The following is a 16,683-nucleotide window of genomic DNA, read 5'->3' as shown; positions in this document are numbered from 1 at the left end:
TTTAATACTGTTATGTGTGCATTTGTTCACTTTCCATCCAAAAAACATTAGGTTACGTGAGAGCCCCTTATGATTCACATAGCGTACATTCACGTTTCATGCATTTATTGCGTCACTTTCATTCATCTCTATGACTGAGCATAAACACATCAGAAACTCTGTCTTACTAAAGCCATAATTATTTCTTTAAATTCTGTAATAGTTAATACATTTTGGCGCCTTGACAAGGTTACATACAACTTCCATGTTTGTCAGTATTTCCACATTATTTTCATGTTGAGAAGAAAACTCTGCACATATTTACCAAAGTGATCAGCACCTTTGGACTGGACAGCTCCCGTAATGAAGCACTTAAGTTCTACTTTATAACGAGCGATCTACGTGCTGGTTTTGGAAACAGGTGTTACTCCATTGTAAAATAACGAGCGATATTCGTTAAGATGAAAGTTAAAGCTTAAGTTGCAATGTTATCAGAAAACCCAGCCAATGTCACAAATCTGCATATTTGATTACTGATCACGAAATTGTGTGGAATCTTAAATATTTCTTATATTATGTCATACGTTTTTCAAAATCACTAGCATGCAAGCAACAGCAAGAGAGGAGCAGGCTATTTTATATAAAGTTTTTCGTACATGCATTCTGATCTACATCTTAATGTAATCCTTCCTCATGGTCACGCAGCGTGTTTTCATCAGCTGAATTGGAGACTAAACACTATTAAAGTGTGACGAGACTCGCGCTGCACGTGCAAGCCATTTGCACATTACAAGCCGACTATTTAGCCCTTTTAGGTGAATCGCACCTGTAAAATCCTAAAACTTTATTTCCAGTTTTAATTTATATTTTGAATAATTTATATTTTGTCATGTGTGTTTTTTGAATCCCACGATGTGGGTTTATGTTTTCTCTTTTAATCGTTTAATGTAATTTTGACTGTGACCATGGTTTAAGGAGGGTGTAGCTGTATGCTGGGTTGGAAATCTCAAGGATTAATAGTGGTGTTTTCCTTATTACATCATATGTTGTTCTGAAAACAAAAAGAAACAAATGAAACACGGAATGTAGGCTGTCATCCGTGAAGACTGACCAAAGCAAAGTGGGTGTGTTTACTCACGTGATTAACCGAAAGTGAAGCGCTGCCGGCTCGTGATGTGCAAATGGCTTGCACGTGCTGCACGAGTCTGTTGGTTATACTACAGTCTTGTCAAATTTTAACTTTTTGTTTAGCCTCCCATTCAGCTCATGAAAACACTCTGTGTGATCATGAGGAAGGATTACATCAAGATGTAGACTGTAATGCAGGTGCGGAATTTCACATTAATAAAATAGTATACTCCTCTCTCGCCGTTGCTGTCATGCCAGTGATTACCCCTTAGGTTGCCGATCCCTACTTTAGAAGGAAGGAGACGTCACTTCCCATTTCTTTTGTGGTTGACAACTATAATTTTGTATATTATTGGGCCTATGCAGTGCATGGCAATAATAATACATATTAATGAATGATTAAGGAAATTTGGCTTACTGTTCTATGATAAACAATTCTGGTAATGTGTAAGGGCACTTGATATCCAATATGACATATGGGTCTAGATGCAAAACCAGTTGAGAACCAGTGGCATTTAAATGTGCAATGGGTGATCTCACCAGAACAACAGGGCAGATGTATGAGGGCAGGAGAGTGTGATCTTTAAATGGTCCACCATCACATTCAGACTTCACATGGGACGCACACTTGTTATGGAGCTGGAAAAGATACAAATATGAGTGGTGAAGAAAACAAATCAGCAGACTGGAATGGAACAGACTAACTATCTTTTGTTAGGAGTAAAGGGGACAAGAGGATCTGTACTTGATATTTAAATTAGTTGCAGGTTTAGAGCTGAACTTGTCAGTATACTGTATGCTGTTTTAACTTTAACACAAAGCTACTTGATAGAGATGGTTCAGATATTGAGTGTGTGCAGGAGTATATGTGATAATAAAAGGCATTATGTCGAGAGAAAACTTTTTGAATGAGTGTTAAGTGCTGACATTTATCTTTATTACCTGTGGCTATTTTATAATGAACTGGCCACATCGATTGACAAAATGGAGTAAAAATTTAGTGAGGAACACCACCATGTGGTGTGAATAAATATTACCATCACATGAAAAATATCTGGCAGATTCTTAAAAAAGAAAAACGTTTTCTAAACAAAGAAAAACATTCCAAAGATGCATTTTCTCCAGTAGTCTTTGCTTAAGGCCTCTTCAAGTAGATAAAAGAAATGTAGCATCGTATTTGAAATCTTAAAGATCATTAAAAAAAGTTTTGAAGAAATGACATGAAGAAATGAATAGTACTTATGGGGAAAATTTTAAATCATGTACACTCACATCCGATGAACTCTACAGTCATATCAGTAGCCTACAGAAAGCTGTTTTATTCTACACAGAGCATGTCGCCAGATGGTTGCTGACATATAAATCACATTCACAACATATAATTCAACTAAATACTATTCACTTTATTTTGGTGTATTAAAAGAAATAGTTCTCCCCAAAATGAAAATTCTCTCATCATTTACTCACCCTCCTTTCTTTCTTCTGCTGAATGCAAACGAAGATTTTTAGAAGAATTTCTCAGCTCTTATTGATCTGTTTCTCACCAACACCTTACACATTGCTTCTGAATATATAGATTTAACCACTGGAGTCTAATGGATTACTTTTAAGTGGCCTTTATATGTTTTTCAAAATTTTGGTCATCATTCACTTGCATTGTATGAACCTACAGAGCTTAATTTGTGTTCAGCAGAAGAAGGTAAGCCATTCACATCTGGGATGGCATGAGGGCGAGTAAATGATGAGAGAATTTTCATTTTTAGGTGAACTAACCCTTTAAGAGTAATTAATCTAAATTAAAGTCAGTAAGAATTTAAAATGTAATGCATCACAGTACTTTAGGTACTAAAAAGCAATAAGGTTACAGTAATTAATTAATTTTTAATAAGATTACATCCAACACTGGTCATTGATGGATCTTTTCCAACTCAAAAAAGATTCCCATGTATGCCTGCAAGAAATATTTAATAAACTGATATAAGACTGTTAAATTCTAAACTGGCCACATGATGTCAGTAGATACTCACAGTGATTTGACACCAAACACAGTGAAGGCCTGTTAGACCTTGATAGCACTTGATACTGCGGTGACATCTGTCACATTTTGTTGGAGAGTTGCCCTCCATCCAAACATGCTGCATAGCCTAGAGAGACAGTGGATAAAGAGAGTCATTATTTTCTGTTCTGAAATATTCAAGCAGTCCATTTACACATTACTGAAAGTATTATCCCTGCTCTGTCAAATGGCTTTTGCACAAGCATTCGATTGCTATCTGCTATTTGCTCTACTGTTATTCACTAAATCTAGACGCAAAATTAGAAACAGCAAAACCTCATATGAGACAGTTAAAATGAATGCCTCGAAAAACGTCTAAAATTATAAATTTCCATGCACGGTAAAACCCTGGGTACACTTGGATATTACGTTGAAATAAAATGGAAAGATAGTAATCTTTCTTTATTATTCTTGGATTGCACTAAGATGCAAAATGCATTAACTAAATGCATATTTAGTGTATCTTATAGATTTAAAGAAGTTATGTTTGTTTGTCAGAGAAGTGTACCATGATTCTTTAGGACAGAGCTGCAAGGGACTGACAAATTGCATTGCATCTAACACCAGCAGAAATTTAATTAAATTACTAAATTATATTATAATAGATGTGGAATAAAGGAAAGACTAATGCATTAACTTACAGCAAATTACTTTAAGTTTGATATTGTATATATTTTTATAATATAACACCAGCCCCATGTTTTAAAAAAACGACCTAACCTTAATACATTTTATGTTCTCTGTTATGTACAGTATTGCTGCTATTTACTTTAAAATTACAAACACTCCACATCCTTTATTTGAGTATACAAATGACAACCAAAGTCTGTGGTATCATAATAAAAATGCATGTAATGCCATGTATGGCACACAAGCCATTTAACAACATTTTGAGCTTTCCATCTCTATTGTAGTAAGATCTTGAGGAATTCTGCAGGGTGATTTCGGGAGCTTAAGCCCAAAGCCCACAAAACTTCAACTGAGTAATTGATATAAATAAAGCGGTGTCAAGAACTACTAAAGCAGTTGTAGCGCAGAGGAGGGTGGGACCGGACCCCAATCAGCCTGATGAGGCGAGCGAGGGATAAACGTAGACGGCAGTTCCAGAGAGTGAGAGAATTACAGGCAGCTGTCCTGTATGTGTTTATGTTTATGTTTGATATTAATCTATTATTTATATTGTCAAGTTGGTTCTCGCCTCCTCCTTTCCCTCTAACCCCTTTACACTGGTACCGAAACCCAGGAGGGAGCAGGGATGCCCGTCGTAGAGTCCTCGACACTGCCGTCACCCAGGGGAGCGCCGCTGCCATCCGCCGGGAGACGGAGTAGCCCGACCGCCTGGACGCGGGGAACGGCCGCCGTCGGCGAGGCGAGGAGTGACCGGACTCCCCGACCGCCTCGTGCGTTATTCCGGCCCTGCCCTCCTCTGCGCTACAGAAGTGTTGCATGATCTTATTCTTTCCACTCTAATTTTTAGTACAGAAATAGCTGCTGCTCACAGGATGTTCTCATAACCTTGCTGACATGTCCACAGAACATTACTTTGAGGTTAAACCCAGAGTTATGGGTCTGGGAAGTTGCCTTGGGTGAAAACCTATCTGGATTGTGGTCAGTGGATAAAATAATCAGAACTGTCTTCTAACAATTACATAGCACTGTATTTGTTAGAATTATGAGATATTTAAGGGATCAATCTGTGATTTACAGTTGCTTTGATCCACGGGCAGAGGAACTGCAGGTTAAGGCTATGTTGTTTTGAGTTTGGACGCTTATTGATTTAAATGTGAATAATGTACATGTAATAATAAAGTTACAAAATTGGAGGAACACCTTTTAAACATGACCATAATCTAATAAATTTGTTTTAATGTAAGAATTACATAATTTTATGTTTCTTGAGGTTCACTTATAATATTAGTAAAGTTTTTTTTTTTTTTTTTTAAAACAGCCACTCTTTTGACTGGCTCTCTGCTCTTGACTGACCTGCTCTCTACTTGCCATCTTATTGCTCACCGCTACTGGGCAGGCTATGGTAGTAATAAGGTAAAGTAGGCATTGATGTGTTGTTGTGGAGGCAGTCAGATGCAAATGTCTACCACAGTGTGACATCACAATGTGGAAGAAGTAGAGAAAGAGTCGTTTTGGCAGCTTGGATTCAACAAATACTCTTTTTGCAGTGAGGAGGACATTTTGATTTCTGAAACTTACAGTATGTCTTTATAGTACAATGACCTCTTATACGCCAAAAGATCAAGGACAATTTGATTCCTCATGACATGACCCATGAATTTTTTTTTTTATTATTTCAGAAATGAAGATATTCTCCTTGCGCATGCACACAGCAATTGGCTGTAGCCACTGAAGCAATGTAAGAAGAATTCGGCCACAGCCACTAATCTACAGTTAACATTCCCTTCCCGCTAGTAATTAAAGTTTGAATTTGAGGTGGAGAAACTTTATGAACAGCATTATCCCAAAGTGGCAATAGGAATTTCCTGTCAATACCTAATACTCATTAATACGAACATCATGCTGATAACCTTACACACGTTCCTCCTATGCTTTGATATTTCTTAAAGAAACAATACCTCTACAAGTTCTGGTAAGAGCCTTCTTTGTGTAGTTATAGCATAAGACGTGCTGTTAATTATTCTAAAGAGAAAAAACTCAAATGTAAGCATTTAAACAATTTAGGAGTAAAGAAGTAGTGAATTGCAAGACTGAAGAGTTTATGTACTCACATTGGTGTGTCTGCGGGATTTGGCGTAGGTGCTAATGCAAGTAGCAATGTCTTTGGACACACAGCGCTCATGGACTGTGTACTTGCATACTGCCAAACAGAAGACAGGACTGTCAGAGATGGGGGTTTTTGGAGGGTGAAGAGAAATATATCAATATAAAATTCAAGACAATGACAAATAGGTATACAATGACAGACAAACAGACAGACAGATACTCTCTAAAACAAATGTAGTCTATTTTTATGCATTTCAAATGTATGATAAATTTCTACAGAATCTTTAAAAAGAGTACATATTATGAACTCAGAATAAGTGTGAAGTAATAAATTAAAAGGAAGTGTATGAACTTAAATGTATTAAACAAAATTAACAAGTTTTACAGAGTACAGTCAAACAATACAGTTGAAAAAAAAACTACATTTGGTTTGGCATTAATTTAACTCGTTTTATACTTATCATAGTTCAGCATATTTAAATTAATCTAAACCATTTGTTTAGGTCTTAATAATTTAGGCAGACAGACAAAAAAAAAAAAAAAATACACATTTGCTAGTTTTAGATTCAAATGATTCAACATTCAAGATCACATCACAACAGACAGAAAACTGGGCAGACACTCACGTGAGCAGCAAAGGCCCTGTTTTCGCACCCCTAACAACATAGTGTGGCAGTAATTACAGTATGCTGGCTTGTTGAAGTGCTTCAGTCTCCAAACATGCTGCCCATCTTCCTGCACATTCTGAATGCATGTGAAAGAGGACGTGGGATTACATTACTACACCTTCACTTATCGTTTCCTCTTTACACTCACAACTACGTTTTCTTACCGTCTCCATTCCCAGCAATACTAAGAGTGGAATGGTGGTCATTCCTCCTCTGATCCACTCCTCTAGTGTGACTGTTCCATCTCGATCATAGTCAATCTCCTCCATCATCTCCTTAAGAATCTAGAAGACACGGAAATAGAAACATGTGAAATAGATTTCACAAGGAGTGTTCGGATGGCCTGGTGTACACACACACACACACACACACACACACACTAAATAATAGTAGGTGGTTCATACCGGCCGAAGTTCTGTAGAGTCCCATTCCAGGTACTCAGCTACATGGACCATCTGATTTATTATGCGGTCGAGTTCCTAAAGCAACAATCATAATTACTTAAGACAACACAGACATTAAAGCATACACTTTCAAAACACAGTTGACTTCTCATGCAGATAGATATTCACAGTTCCACATAAATACCAGCTCGAAGTTTCAGTTCCAAACAAAGAGATCAGTAATATTGTTAGTTAGTGAGTCACCAAGGTCAGATAGTGTTAAGAAGAATAAAACAATTTCCATGAAAAGTGGATAACAATATACATAAACCACTAGGGATTACATGATGAACACTCCTGGTATTTATGTGTAAATTCAAATTCATATTTCTTCAAACTGCCTGTACAGTACATACACTTACCTCTTCTGAACATTACATCCCTCTTGCACATCTTGTGCCTTTCTATACCTATTTTATTTTGTTTTATTTTTCTGTGTCTCTCTCTGTCGTATTTCTGTGTGTACTGGAAGCTTTTGCCACCTTTCATTTTGTGTGTTTAACCCTTTAAGCTCGGATGGGCCCCCCAAGAAAAAATAATCATTATCAAAATATTAATAACTACAGTATTGACCAACACAAAATAGGTATGATTTTAAAGCATAGAAGCTGTACTGTACAATGCATGTAGGCATTATGACCAAAACTGAAGAAGTGCTTTGAAATTTGCAGACAAATCAGAAGTGTTCCGTCTGCCATACATCCATACATCCATACATCCATCCATCTTCTACAGCCGCTTGTCCTATGTAGGGTCACAGGTAGTGCTGGAGCCTATTTCAGCTGTCTTGGCCAAAGCCAGGGAAACACCCTGGACAGGTGGCCAGTCTATCACAGGGCTAAGACACACAGACATACACATTCACACCTACAGGGAATTTAGAATTTTCAATTCATTTAACCTGTGGGGAAACCGGAGCACCCAGCGGAAACCCACGCAAACATGGGGAGAACATGCAAAAACCACACAGAAAGGCCCTGGTGAGCTGGGACTTGAACCAGGGGTTGTGCTACCCACTGAGTCAACATGCCACCCTGTGTTCTGTTTTGATAAATTATTAATAATTTTGCACTGCACATATTATTGTAATTGGTAAAAACATCAAACTGGTAAAATATTATATACAATTACTTAGAAGAGGGGATTCCCATAAAAAAGAGCCCACGCACAATGTAATCTTACGCAAAGATCATTAGATAATCCACACAAAGCACAATGAGCACACAACACATAATGTGCTATCTGGCTAAAAACATTTTAGCTTTCTTGGATCAGATGACTTCATCTGAAATGATACAGTACATTGTCCAGTGTCATGGAATGCTAAACCAATTGTATTAGGATTCAGATCGCTGCAACCAGAGGTGGATGTCATCCAAATATGGGCAGAGAGGATCGTTCACTCTAATTACATATGGCCACCAGGAGAATGCGCCAAGTACATGACACAGACTCAATGATGACTCAAATGACAGAGAATGGAACTGAATGAGATCTCATTACTCATGCCTGCATGCTTTGGAGAGAGAGCATACATTTAGTCATTGTTGTATTTGCATGTGTAATTAGTTCTTATGTACAATTGTTATGTTTTATTTGTTTGGAAAGGCCTTTGGACATTTGGAAACATTTTTGGACAGCAGGGTAAATTTTTATTTTAATGTTACAACTTTTGATTGCTTTGAAATATCAACACAAAATTGTACTCAGTTACAGGTGACATGATTGAGAACAAAATAAAAGTTTTTTTTCGGAGCTACCTTATTTACACCCTGAGACATATATAATTTCAAATAAAAAAAAAAAATTAAAAAAGTTTTTTGTGTGCTTTTTCAGCAGTTTCTTAGGCTGAGAGTCTTATTTGAATTTATGATAATCTATGTAATAATTTTTTTTTTGAAAAAATTATAACAAAAACTTGATTCTCCATGTTTTTTTATTAGTTTTGTTTATCTTTTAATTTTTTAATTTTTAAGTTATAAGCCTTTAATTTTGTGTATGCCACTGAAACAGGAAATCTTTAAAAACACCCTCAGAGCTTAAAGGGTTAAGCATACTTGGCAATACATCTCTTTTTTATGATTACTTAAGACAATTCAGCATTTGACATAAATATAATAGAGAGATAGGACTTACTGAACTGTCCAACACACCGTTGCCATCTGTGTCGTACAGCCGGAACATGACTTTTGGGAGAGAGAAGCGAGAGATAAGAGCTGAAGCTGTTAGTTAGGATTAACTTTGGGCAGTTATAACTTTCCATGCTAAAGAAGTCAGACAGGAGCCAGGGCTTAGGTTTGTCAGAGCTAACCCCATGGCAAACAAGGACAAGAGCGCAGATAACCCCTTAAGGAGTAAGGCGGAGCACAATTCTGGAAGCCTTCTACTGTCATTCTCAGTGGCTGAGTTATGGCTACTGAGCAGATCTTATTATACACCTATGTGCAGGTCAAGACTGAGATGTGAATAAATAAAGACCAGACAAAGATATGGGTGTACATGTATAAACACAAACATTTAAACAACATGTTTCTAATATAACTACAGTGAAATATACAAATATCACTATAAGTCTGAGTTTCCATATGTGTGATGTAACAACCACAGTTTGATGGTTTTACTTGATTGATGTGTGGTTGGTAGGCACGAGAATTTCTGCCGACACAAAGGCTATCATCTAAAATCAAATTAACTCATTTTAAAGATCCATATCTGCCACACTGGATTTAAATATGCATGTGACTAAAGAAATTAAATATATAAAAGCTGTAAAGATGAGGTTGTGTTATTTATTATGTATACATATATTATGTGGCAATTTCTACACTGGCTTCCTGTGAAATTCAGGGTTGATTTTAAAATTCCGATTTTTGTCTACAAGGCACTATCTTGTCTCGATCCCCAATATATCAGTGACCTTCTCCTCCCATACTCCCCCAACAGAGAGCTCAGGTCTTCTAATGAACTTTTAACGAGGGTTCCTCATTGCCACTATAGCTCTAAGGGTGACCGTGCCTTTTCTGTAATAGGTCCTAATCTATGGAATAGTCTCCCTTTCCATGTGAGGTCAGCTTCATCACTAGCCATTTTCAAAACTTCTTTAAAAACACATTTTTATTCTGTAGCTTTTGAATAGATCATTGAATAGCTTGAAATGGATAAATACATGACGCTGTATCTAAATGTTTTTACCTATTTTATTATGTTTTATATTTAACTTTAAATCAATCTGTTTTTATATCACTCTGTCATTATTTATTTATTTGTTTGATCTGTAAAGCACTTTGGGTCAACTTCTGTTGTTTTTAAATGTCCTCTGTAAATAAAGGTTGACTTGACTTGACTTAAATTTGTCATTCTTTGATTTGGTTTGACTGGGATGATCATTTGCTTAAAAATACTTTAAAATGCTTGGGGAAAGTAAAAATAATAGAGTGCAACTGTTCCCGCCCACTTTTTCATACATCGTTTCGGAAGTATTTTTTCCATAAACTTTTTTCCATAAGGATTTCATGAAGTACTTCATAAAAGAGTTCTGGGGCATTAACTAACCAACCAGCTTCGAAATGAATAACAACATTACAAACTTTGGTTTGAAGCAAAAAAGTATTTGAAAATTGTCTAGAAAGACAAATACTGTCGATTCACAACTTTGCAACTCATGGTAGGTCCCTACCATAGTTAAAAATCAATTCCCTTATAGAAACAATTAATGGGATTTTTACATCCGGAAATGGACTGCTGCGCTATATTCAGCCATTTTTTCATGAGAGGGAGATCAAACCAGCCAAATCAGTCAAAATGACCACAAAATGTCTGAGATACTCTATCCTACCAAAGATAAATTTATCTTTGCTCTTACAATGCATGGCAAAATGTGTAACCAATAACATTTGAAAATGCATTACCAAATAAGCATTTGATGTCTACAAATGTGTATTTCAAACAAAATTAGACAAAGCTACCAACAAAAGAGACATTTTTATATATATATAAATATAAAGAGCCAATTTCCACTCCAACTTACATTCAAGCTTGTCCTCTGGTGTCCCTCTCTCTAGCAGGGACAGGTAGCACACAATGTCTTTGAGGAAGACCACTTGGGGCGAGGGCAGTGGAGAGCCCTTTTGTGGAGAAGGACTCCTCCGGAGAGATGAACACTTCTCAGATTGACTTCGTTCTAGAAAGATGTCAAGTATCACATGTCTATTAGAAATTACATCAGATGTTACAGCAAAATGTTTGTGTGTGCATCCTGATCTACAGAAAATAAAGGTTTTGACAGCATTAGTTAACAATATATAATTCCGATCTGGCAATATTATTTAAAGGCATAGTTCACCCCAAAATTAAAATTCTTTCATCACTGTTTCACCCTCATGTTGTTCCAAACCCTTATGACTTTCTTCAGTGGAACACAAAAGGAGATCTTAAGCAGAATGACAGCCTTAGTCACCATAGAAAAAAGATGCAATGAAAATGAATGGTGACTGAACTAATATATGGCCTAAATTCTCCTTTTTGTGTTCCACAGAACTAAGAAATTCAAACAGGTTTGCAACAACATGTGGGTGAGTAGCTAAATGGTGACAGATTTTTTTGGGTGAACTATCCATCTTATAAGACCCTAGTCATGGATTACATGTGGAAAAAAGCAAGGGTGGTGAAGATCAAGGGTGATAACTTTACATGACTCTGACCTGGAGAGAGACGTGGGGAGTTGGTGGTCTTGGAGAGAGCCAAAGCATTGCTGCTGCTGCTGCCCGCTGGGGGCTTGGGCTGCGTGCAGGGCGACTGGTGGGGGCTTCTGGGTGTGTGGCCCCCTGTGCCGGAGCGTTGTGAGGAGGAGCGTGAGGAGCAGGGAGACGGGGTGGCCCCTGAGCCTGGAGTAATCCCTGAAGAGTGCTCTGGTGTAAGATGGCCCATAGCACTCAGAATACTCTTTCCATTCATACCTACAAGATAAAATGAGGTACAAGAAAAAAGAGAGGAGAATGGTGATAGTCCACAATGGGGCCAGTGACAGAGTGTGATATAAAAGGAAAGGATGACGAGTCTCATTCACTAATTGTGTTGGTGCACTTACATTTTTTCCTATATTTAGGATAAAATAAATCACAGTTGATAACAAATAAATAATAACAAATAAATAAATAAATGTATAATAATTTATTTATGAATAATAAACTAGTTAGTAATATAATATACATTTATTTAGAAATGTAATAACTAAGTCTTCCTTTCTTTCAGAGTAACAGAAATAATGTGCATTTATTTGAACTGGGATAGGTTCTGCATTTAAATGAAGTCTATACCAATAAAAAAGATGTTTATTATGTTTCAACAGGTTCTAAGAATGGCACACTTGGTTTTACTAGAAGATAAATAGATAGCATATGAATATATTTGCTGAGAGTGATAAATGGCTGTATAGGACATGTTGTCCAGAAAGCCCTTATATGGAGATGATTTGGGCATATCATCAGACTAATTACTAACTGCTACTCTCATTTAGAATATACTGGATTCATCAACATTAGGGTTAAAAAAACATTATGTGTGTACAAACATTTTCTACGTGTAAGTAAGAACACTTGTATGCAAATATTAGTGAATGAGACTGAATTTGATATTTACTGGCTTGATAATGCTTATTGTTATTGGTCAGTTTGCTCTGGCTCATTTTTTAAAACTATTCAGCTTGTAACTTCTTGGTTTGTTACAGATGAAACCACAACAGGTACTGTAAAATGATACAAGGCAGAAAGTTTTAGTGTCGCACAGGGTACCGAAGAGGAAGCTGATGGTGCTTAGCAAGTATTCACATACTGATAGAACTTTCACTGGTTGCTTTGTTTGACATCAACACAAATAATCAAAACAGCTGAAACACCAGACAACACGTAACAACACTGGGCGAAGTGACATGTCTGAAGGGAGTCATAGTTGTGATGCAAGCCTTTGTCCAATTAAATCACACCACCACACTTGCTGTGGTACCTGTTATGGGAGCACAGGCCACTTCAGTCTGTACAGAGATGCCTGCATCAATGGAATTGGGCTCTGCAGACACAGGGGATCAAATTAAAGTACAGTGGAACAAGTGCAGATTTAAGAACAATGAGAGATGGTGTGCATTATGAGTGCAGTCATCTAGGGACAAAAAGGAAGACTAATATGGCTATTAATATGGATAAATATCTATCAGTCATAATGAGTGAAAAAGATGTTCAGAATGACACACTACCACAAAAATGTTACTGTTTTTTCAGTATGCAGAATGTATTGTTCTATATGCATGGAGAAATATTATGTTCTGCTGTATTTGCCAAAATGTGCAGAATTCAGCCAGAACACACTGCGTGGAATACTGTTTCGCATTATGCAACGCACTCGACTTTCCATTTCCAGTATGACGAATGAACCGGAAGTAATATCAACCATGGATTTAACATCTCCTTCTCGACTCATTATTTGATTGTAAAAAAGTTTAGACATTTTTACACATATTTGGATTAAAAATGCAAAATAACCATATTTATGGCAAAGATAATAACTGAAGGACTCTCGCTGAAATAAACATGCAACGCAATAAGCTTATGTGACAACAAATAAAATAATACGTTAAAACTGTATGTGGCAGCGGGGGCGTGGTCAAGCATCTCTCCGGAGAGAGAAAGCGGTAAGGGCGCTTACACCTGAGCTAAATTATGTCTAACACCTGTCTCTAATTTCAGTGAGCACGGGGAGAGCGGCATAAATAGAGCGACACAACACTCAGTCGAGAGAGAGACTGGATACGACAGAGCCGAGCCAGAGCAAGGATTTTTCTAGTAGTGAAAGTTTATTTATGAAAGCTGTGTGTGTTAGTGTCAGTTTAGTGTGTGAAGGTAAACTGTAAAGTGGTGTCGCCAAGAGGGGAAAATAAAGCCTCACCTGAGGAAGGAAAAACTGCTCCTCGCCTCATCTTTTACACTGGTGCCGAAACCCGGGATTGAAGTTTGGGTCGAAGATGGATGGAGGTCGTCCCGTAGAGTCCTCCCCGGGCGGACCGGAGTCAGACCTCCGACCCCCAGCGGGACTCTCCTCCACCCCTGGCAGCGGCCCTACCACTCCAGGTGGTCTTGATCTTGTCGGAGCTCAAGCAGCGTTTGTTGGTGGTTCTGATGTAGGCTGGCGAGGGCTTGGAGGATCTCCGCCAACTGGGAGGACTCTACGGGACGACCTCCATCCATCTTCGACCCACAGAGCGTCGCCACCTGGCGCGGGTGCCCAAAGCCCAAGGCCTGTAGGTTTACTATGTCTCTGACGGCTAAGGCCTACGATGCCGCTGGACAAGCCGCTTCCGCCCTGCAAGCCATGGCTCTCCTGCAAGTCCGCCAAGGCGCTAAAGGAACTGCACGAGGGTAGTTCCACCCCAGGATTGATGCAGGAACTGCGCTCGGCGACCGACCTTGCTCTCCGAGCGACGGAGGTCATGGCGCGGTCTCTCGGGCGGACAATGTCCACATTAATGGTCCAGGAGCACCACATTTGGTTCAACCTGGTCAAGATGGGTGAGGCCGACAGGACACGATTCCTTGCTGCCCCCATCTCCCAGGCTGGCCTATTCGACGACACCGTCAAGGACTTTGCCCAGCAGTTCTCGACGGTGGAGCAGTAGACGGAGGCTATCCGGCATATCCTGCCCCTACTCCTCGCCAAGGGTGTCCCCTTGCGGTGAGTCTTCATCCGCCGCAGCCCGCCCCTTTGGCCCAGCCCCGGCGTGGAGCCCACCGCAGGAAGCAGATGCCACCCGTCTCGCGGCTGCCCAGAACCCGTGAAAGGCTTCAAAGCAACCTTGAGACGGGCGACCCAGGGACGACGAAACCCGCTGCTCTGGAGCTGGTAAGCAGACCTCTCCATCTTTTTGTTACCTTTGCATTTAATTGCGCTGCATACCCAAGTGGCTGCAGACTCAAGAGTTCAGCAAGAGTGGCCGGCTTGTGGACGGGCTCGCGACTGCATTGGCACATCAACTGCCTCGAGTTGGCAATTCTGCTCACCCTGCGGAGGTTTCGGCCATTGATCCAGGGCAAGCACGTGTTAGTTCAGACAGACAACACGGCAACGGTAGCATATGTCAACCGCCAAGGCGGTCTGCGCTCTCGTTGTATGTCACAACTCGCAAGCCGTCTCCTCCTCTGGAGTCAGCAGCACTTCAAGTCGCTGTGAGCCACTCACATCCCGGGTAACCTCAACACTACAGCGGACACACTATCACGACAGGTTACCCTCAGGGGAGAGTGGAGACTCCACCCTCAGGTGATCCAGCTGATTTGGAGTCGATTCAGACAGGCATAGGTGCACCTGTTCGCCTCCCAAGAATCCTCCCCACTGCCCGCTCTGGTACGCCCTGACCGAGGCATCCCTCGGCATAAACGTGCTGGCACACAGCTGGCCCCCTGGCAGTTTCCCCCAGTGAGCCTACTTGCACAGACCCTGTGCAAGGTCAGGGAGGACGAGGAGAAGGTCATCCTGGTAGCACCCTACAGGCCCAGACGTGGTTCTCTGACCTACTGGCCCAGTACACGTGCTAACTAAGAGTCCTGTTCTGGGGTAGGTGCTCCGTATGTGGCGGTTCCCTGTAAGGCTAACCCCATGCGATATATATATTCCGCTAGTATGTTTCCCTGTTGGCAAACTGCGTCTTCCTTGGGCAGAGACCCCAGTCTCCATGTTTGTAGTAACTCATCCCCCGTTGGGTAGGATCTACCTTGAAGACTTTCCACATGGTTGGAAAGACCATGTGACGTATTTTTTCACTTAAATACCCCCCCCCCTCACTTTGGGAGAGGTGTGGTCTCCGCAGTGTCTTCCCCTTGGGAGGGACACCCCCCGACTAGACCTGGCGGCCCAGTTAGATAATCCCCCTTCTTTTTTTGGGAGTGGAAAAAAAGAAGGGGAATAGAGGCCACGACTGGGTTAGCCTGTCTCTATCTTTTGGGTAGTCGACTTGTCCCCAAAGGCCCGTTCGACACTCATAACTATGTTGGGGGAGGTTACGTGTCGACCTGGTGTGCTGGCTATGAGGCGCACAGTAGTCTACCCACCACACACCACCAGTTTACGTAACACAGTTCAGCCAATTGTAGCGTATCGAATAGGGACCCCTAGTGTCACTACATCGACACAACATTGAGTGAGTGACAGACAGGGAACGTCATGGTTACTTGTGTAACCTCCGTTCTCTGATGGAGGGAACGAGATGTTGTGTCCCTCCTGCCACAACGCTGAACTACCCACTGAAATGGCCAGACCTTATATCGGCTCCTCAGCATAAAACTTGAATGAGTGGTTGCATACCAGCTCCTTTTATACCCGTATGTCCGGGGGAGTGGCATGCAAATACCACTCACCAATTTTCATTGGCCTTTTATCAAAGACCAGAGGTGTCTCGGGCTCCCAAGAGTGACCCCTAGTGTCACTACATCGACACAATGTCTCGTTACCTCGATCAGGGAACGGATGACGTTACTAAGCCCTTAGTGTGAACTTTATGTCCCAACTTACGTGAGAACTTACGCACAGCTGGTGCAACCCCACCCTGGTCTCTAGGCAAGAGCAGGTTTATTCTCTGCATAACACAGAAGCAACTGCTCAGACACCCCAACAGATGGATGTGAGGTCTCCA

At 40.1% G+C, this 16,683-nt stretch overlaps 1 protein-coding gene across 8 annotated transcripts in view; it reads right to left on the bottom strand.

The window, feature by feature from the left end:
• Positions 1-16,683, bottom strand: part of LOC127447091 (diacylglycerol kinase beta-like) — a 220,552-nt gene that overhangs the window by 137,018 nt on the left and 66,851 nt on the right. For 6 of the 8 annotated variants that reach the window (XM_051708618.1, XM_051708619.1, XM_051708616.1 and 3 more), the window contains 9 exons: positions 11,711-11,965; positions 11,038-11,190; positions 9,147-9,196; positions 6,972-7,046; positions 6,732-6,851; positions 6,526-6,643; positions 5,905-5,993; positions 3,135-3,251; positions 1,648-1,746 (listed from right to left, as the gene is read on the bottom strand). In XM_051708618.1, coding sequence (XP_051564578.1) covers positions 1,648-1,746; positions 3,135-3,251; positions 5,905-5,993; positions 6,526-6,643; positions 6,732-6,851; positions 6,972-7,046; positions 9,147-9,196; positions 11,038-11,190; positions 11,711-11,965 — 1,076 coding nt within the window. Of the gene's footprint in view, positions 1-1,647; positions 1,747-3,134; positions 3,252-5,904; positions 6,014-6,525; positions 6,644-6,731; positions 6,852-6,971; positions 7,047-9,146; positions 9,197-11,037; positions 11,191-11,710; positions 11,966-13,010; positions 13,074-16,683 lie in introns of those variants that run through there. The other 2 variants (XM_051708624.1, XM_051708623.1) reach the window with 2 other exon arrangements.

Source organism: Myxocyprinus asiaticus, chromosome 10 (genome assembly GCF_019703515.2).
Source record: "Myxocyprinus asiaticus isolate MX2 ecotype Aquarium Trade chromosome 10, UBuf_Myxa_2, whole genome shotgun sequence".
Classification (NCBI taxonomy): domain Eukaryota; kingdom Metazoa; phylum Chordata; class Actinopteri; order Cypriniformes; family Catostomidae; genus Myxocyprinus; species Myxocyprinus asiaticus.
This window is presented reverse-complemented; position numbering and strand designations above follow the sequence as displayed.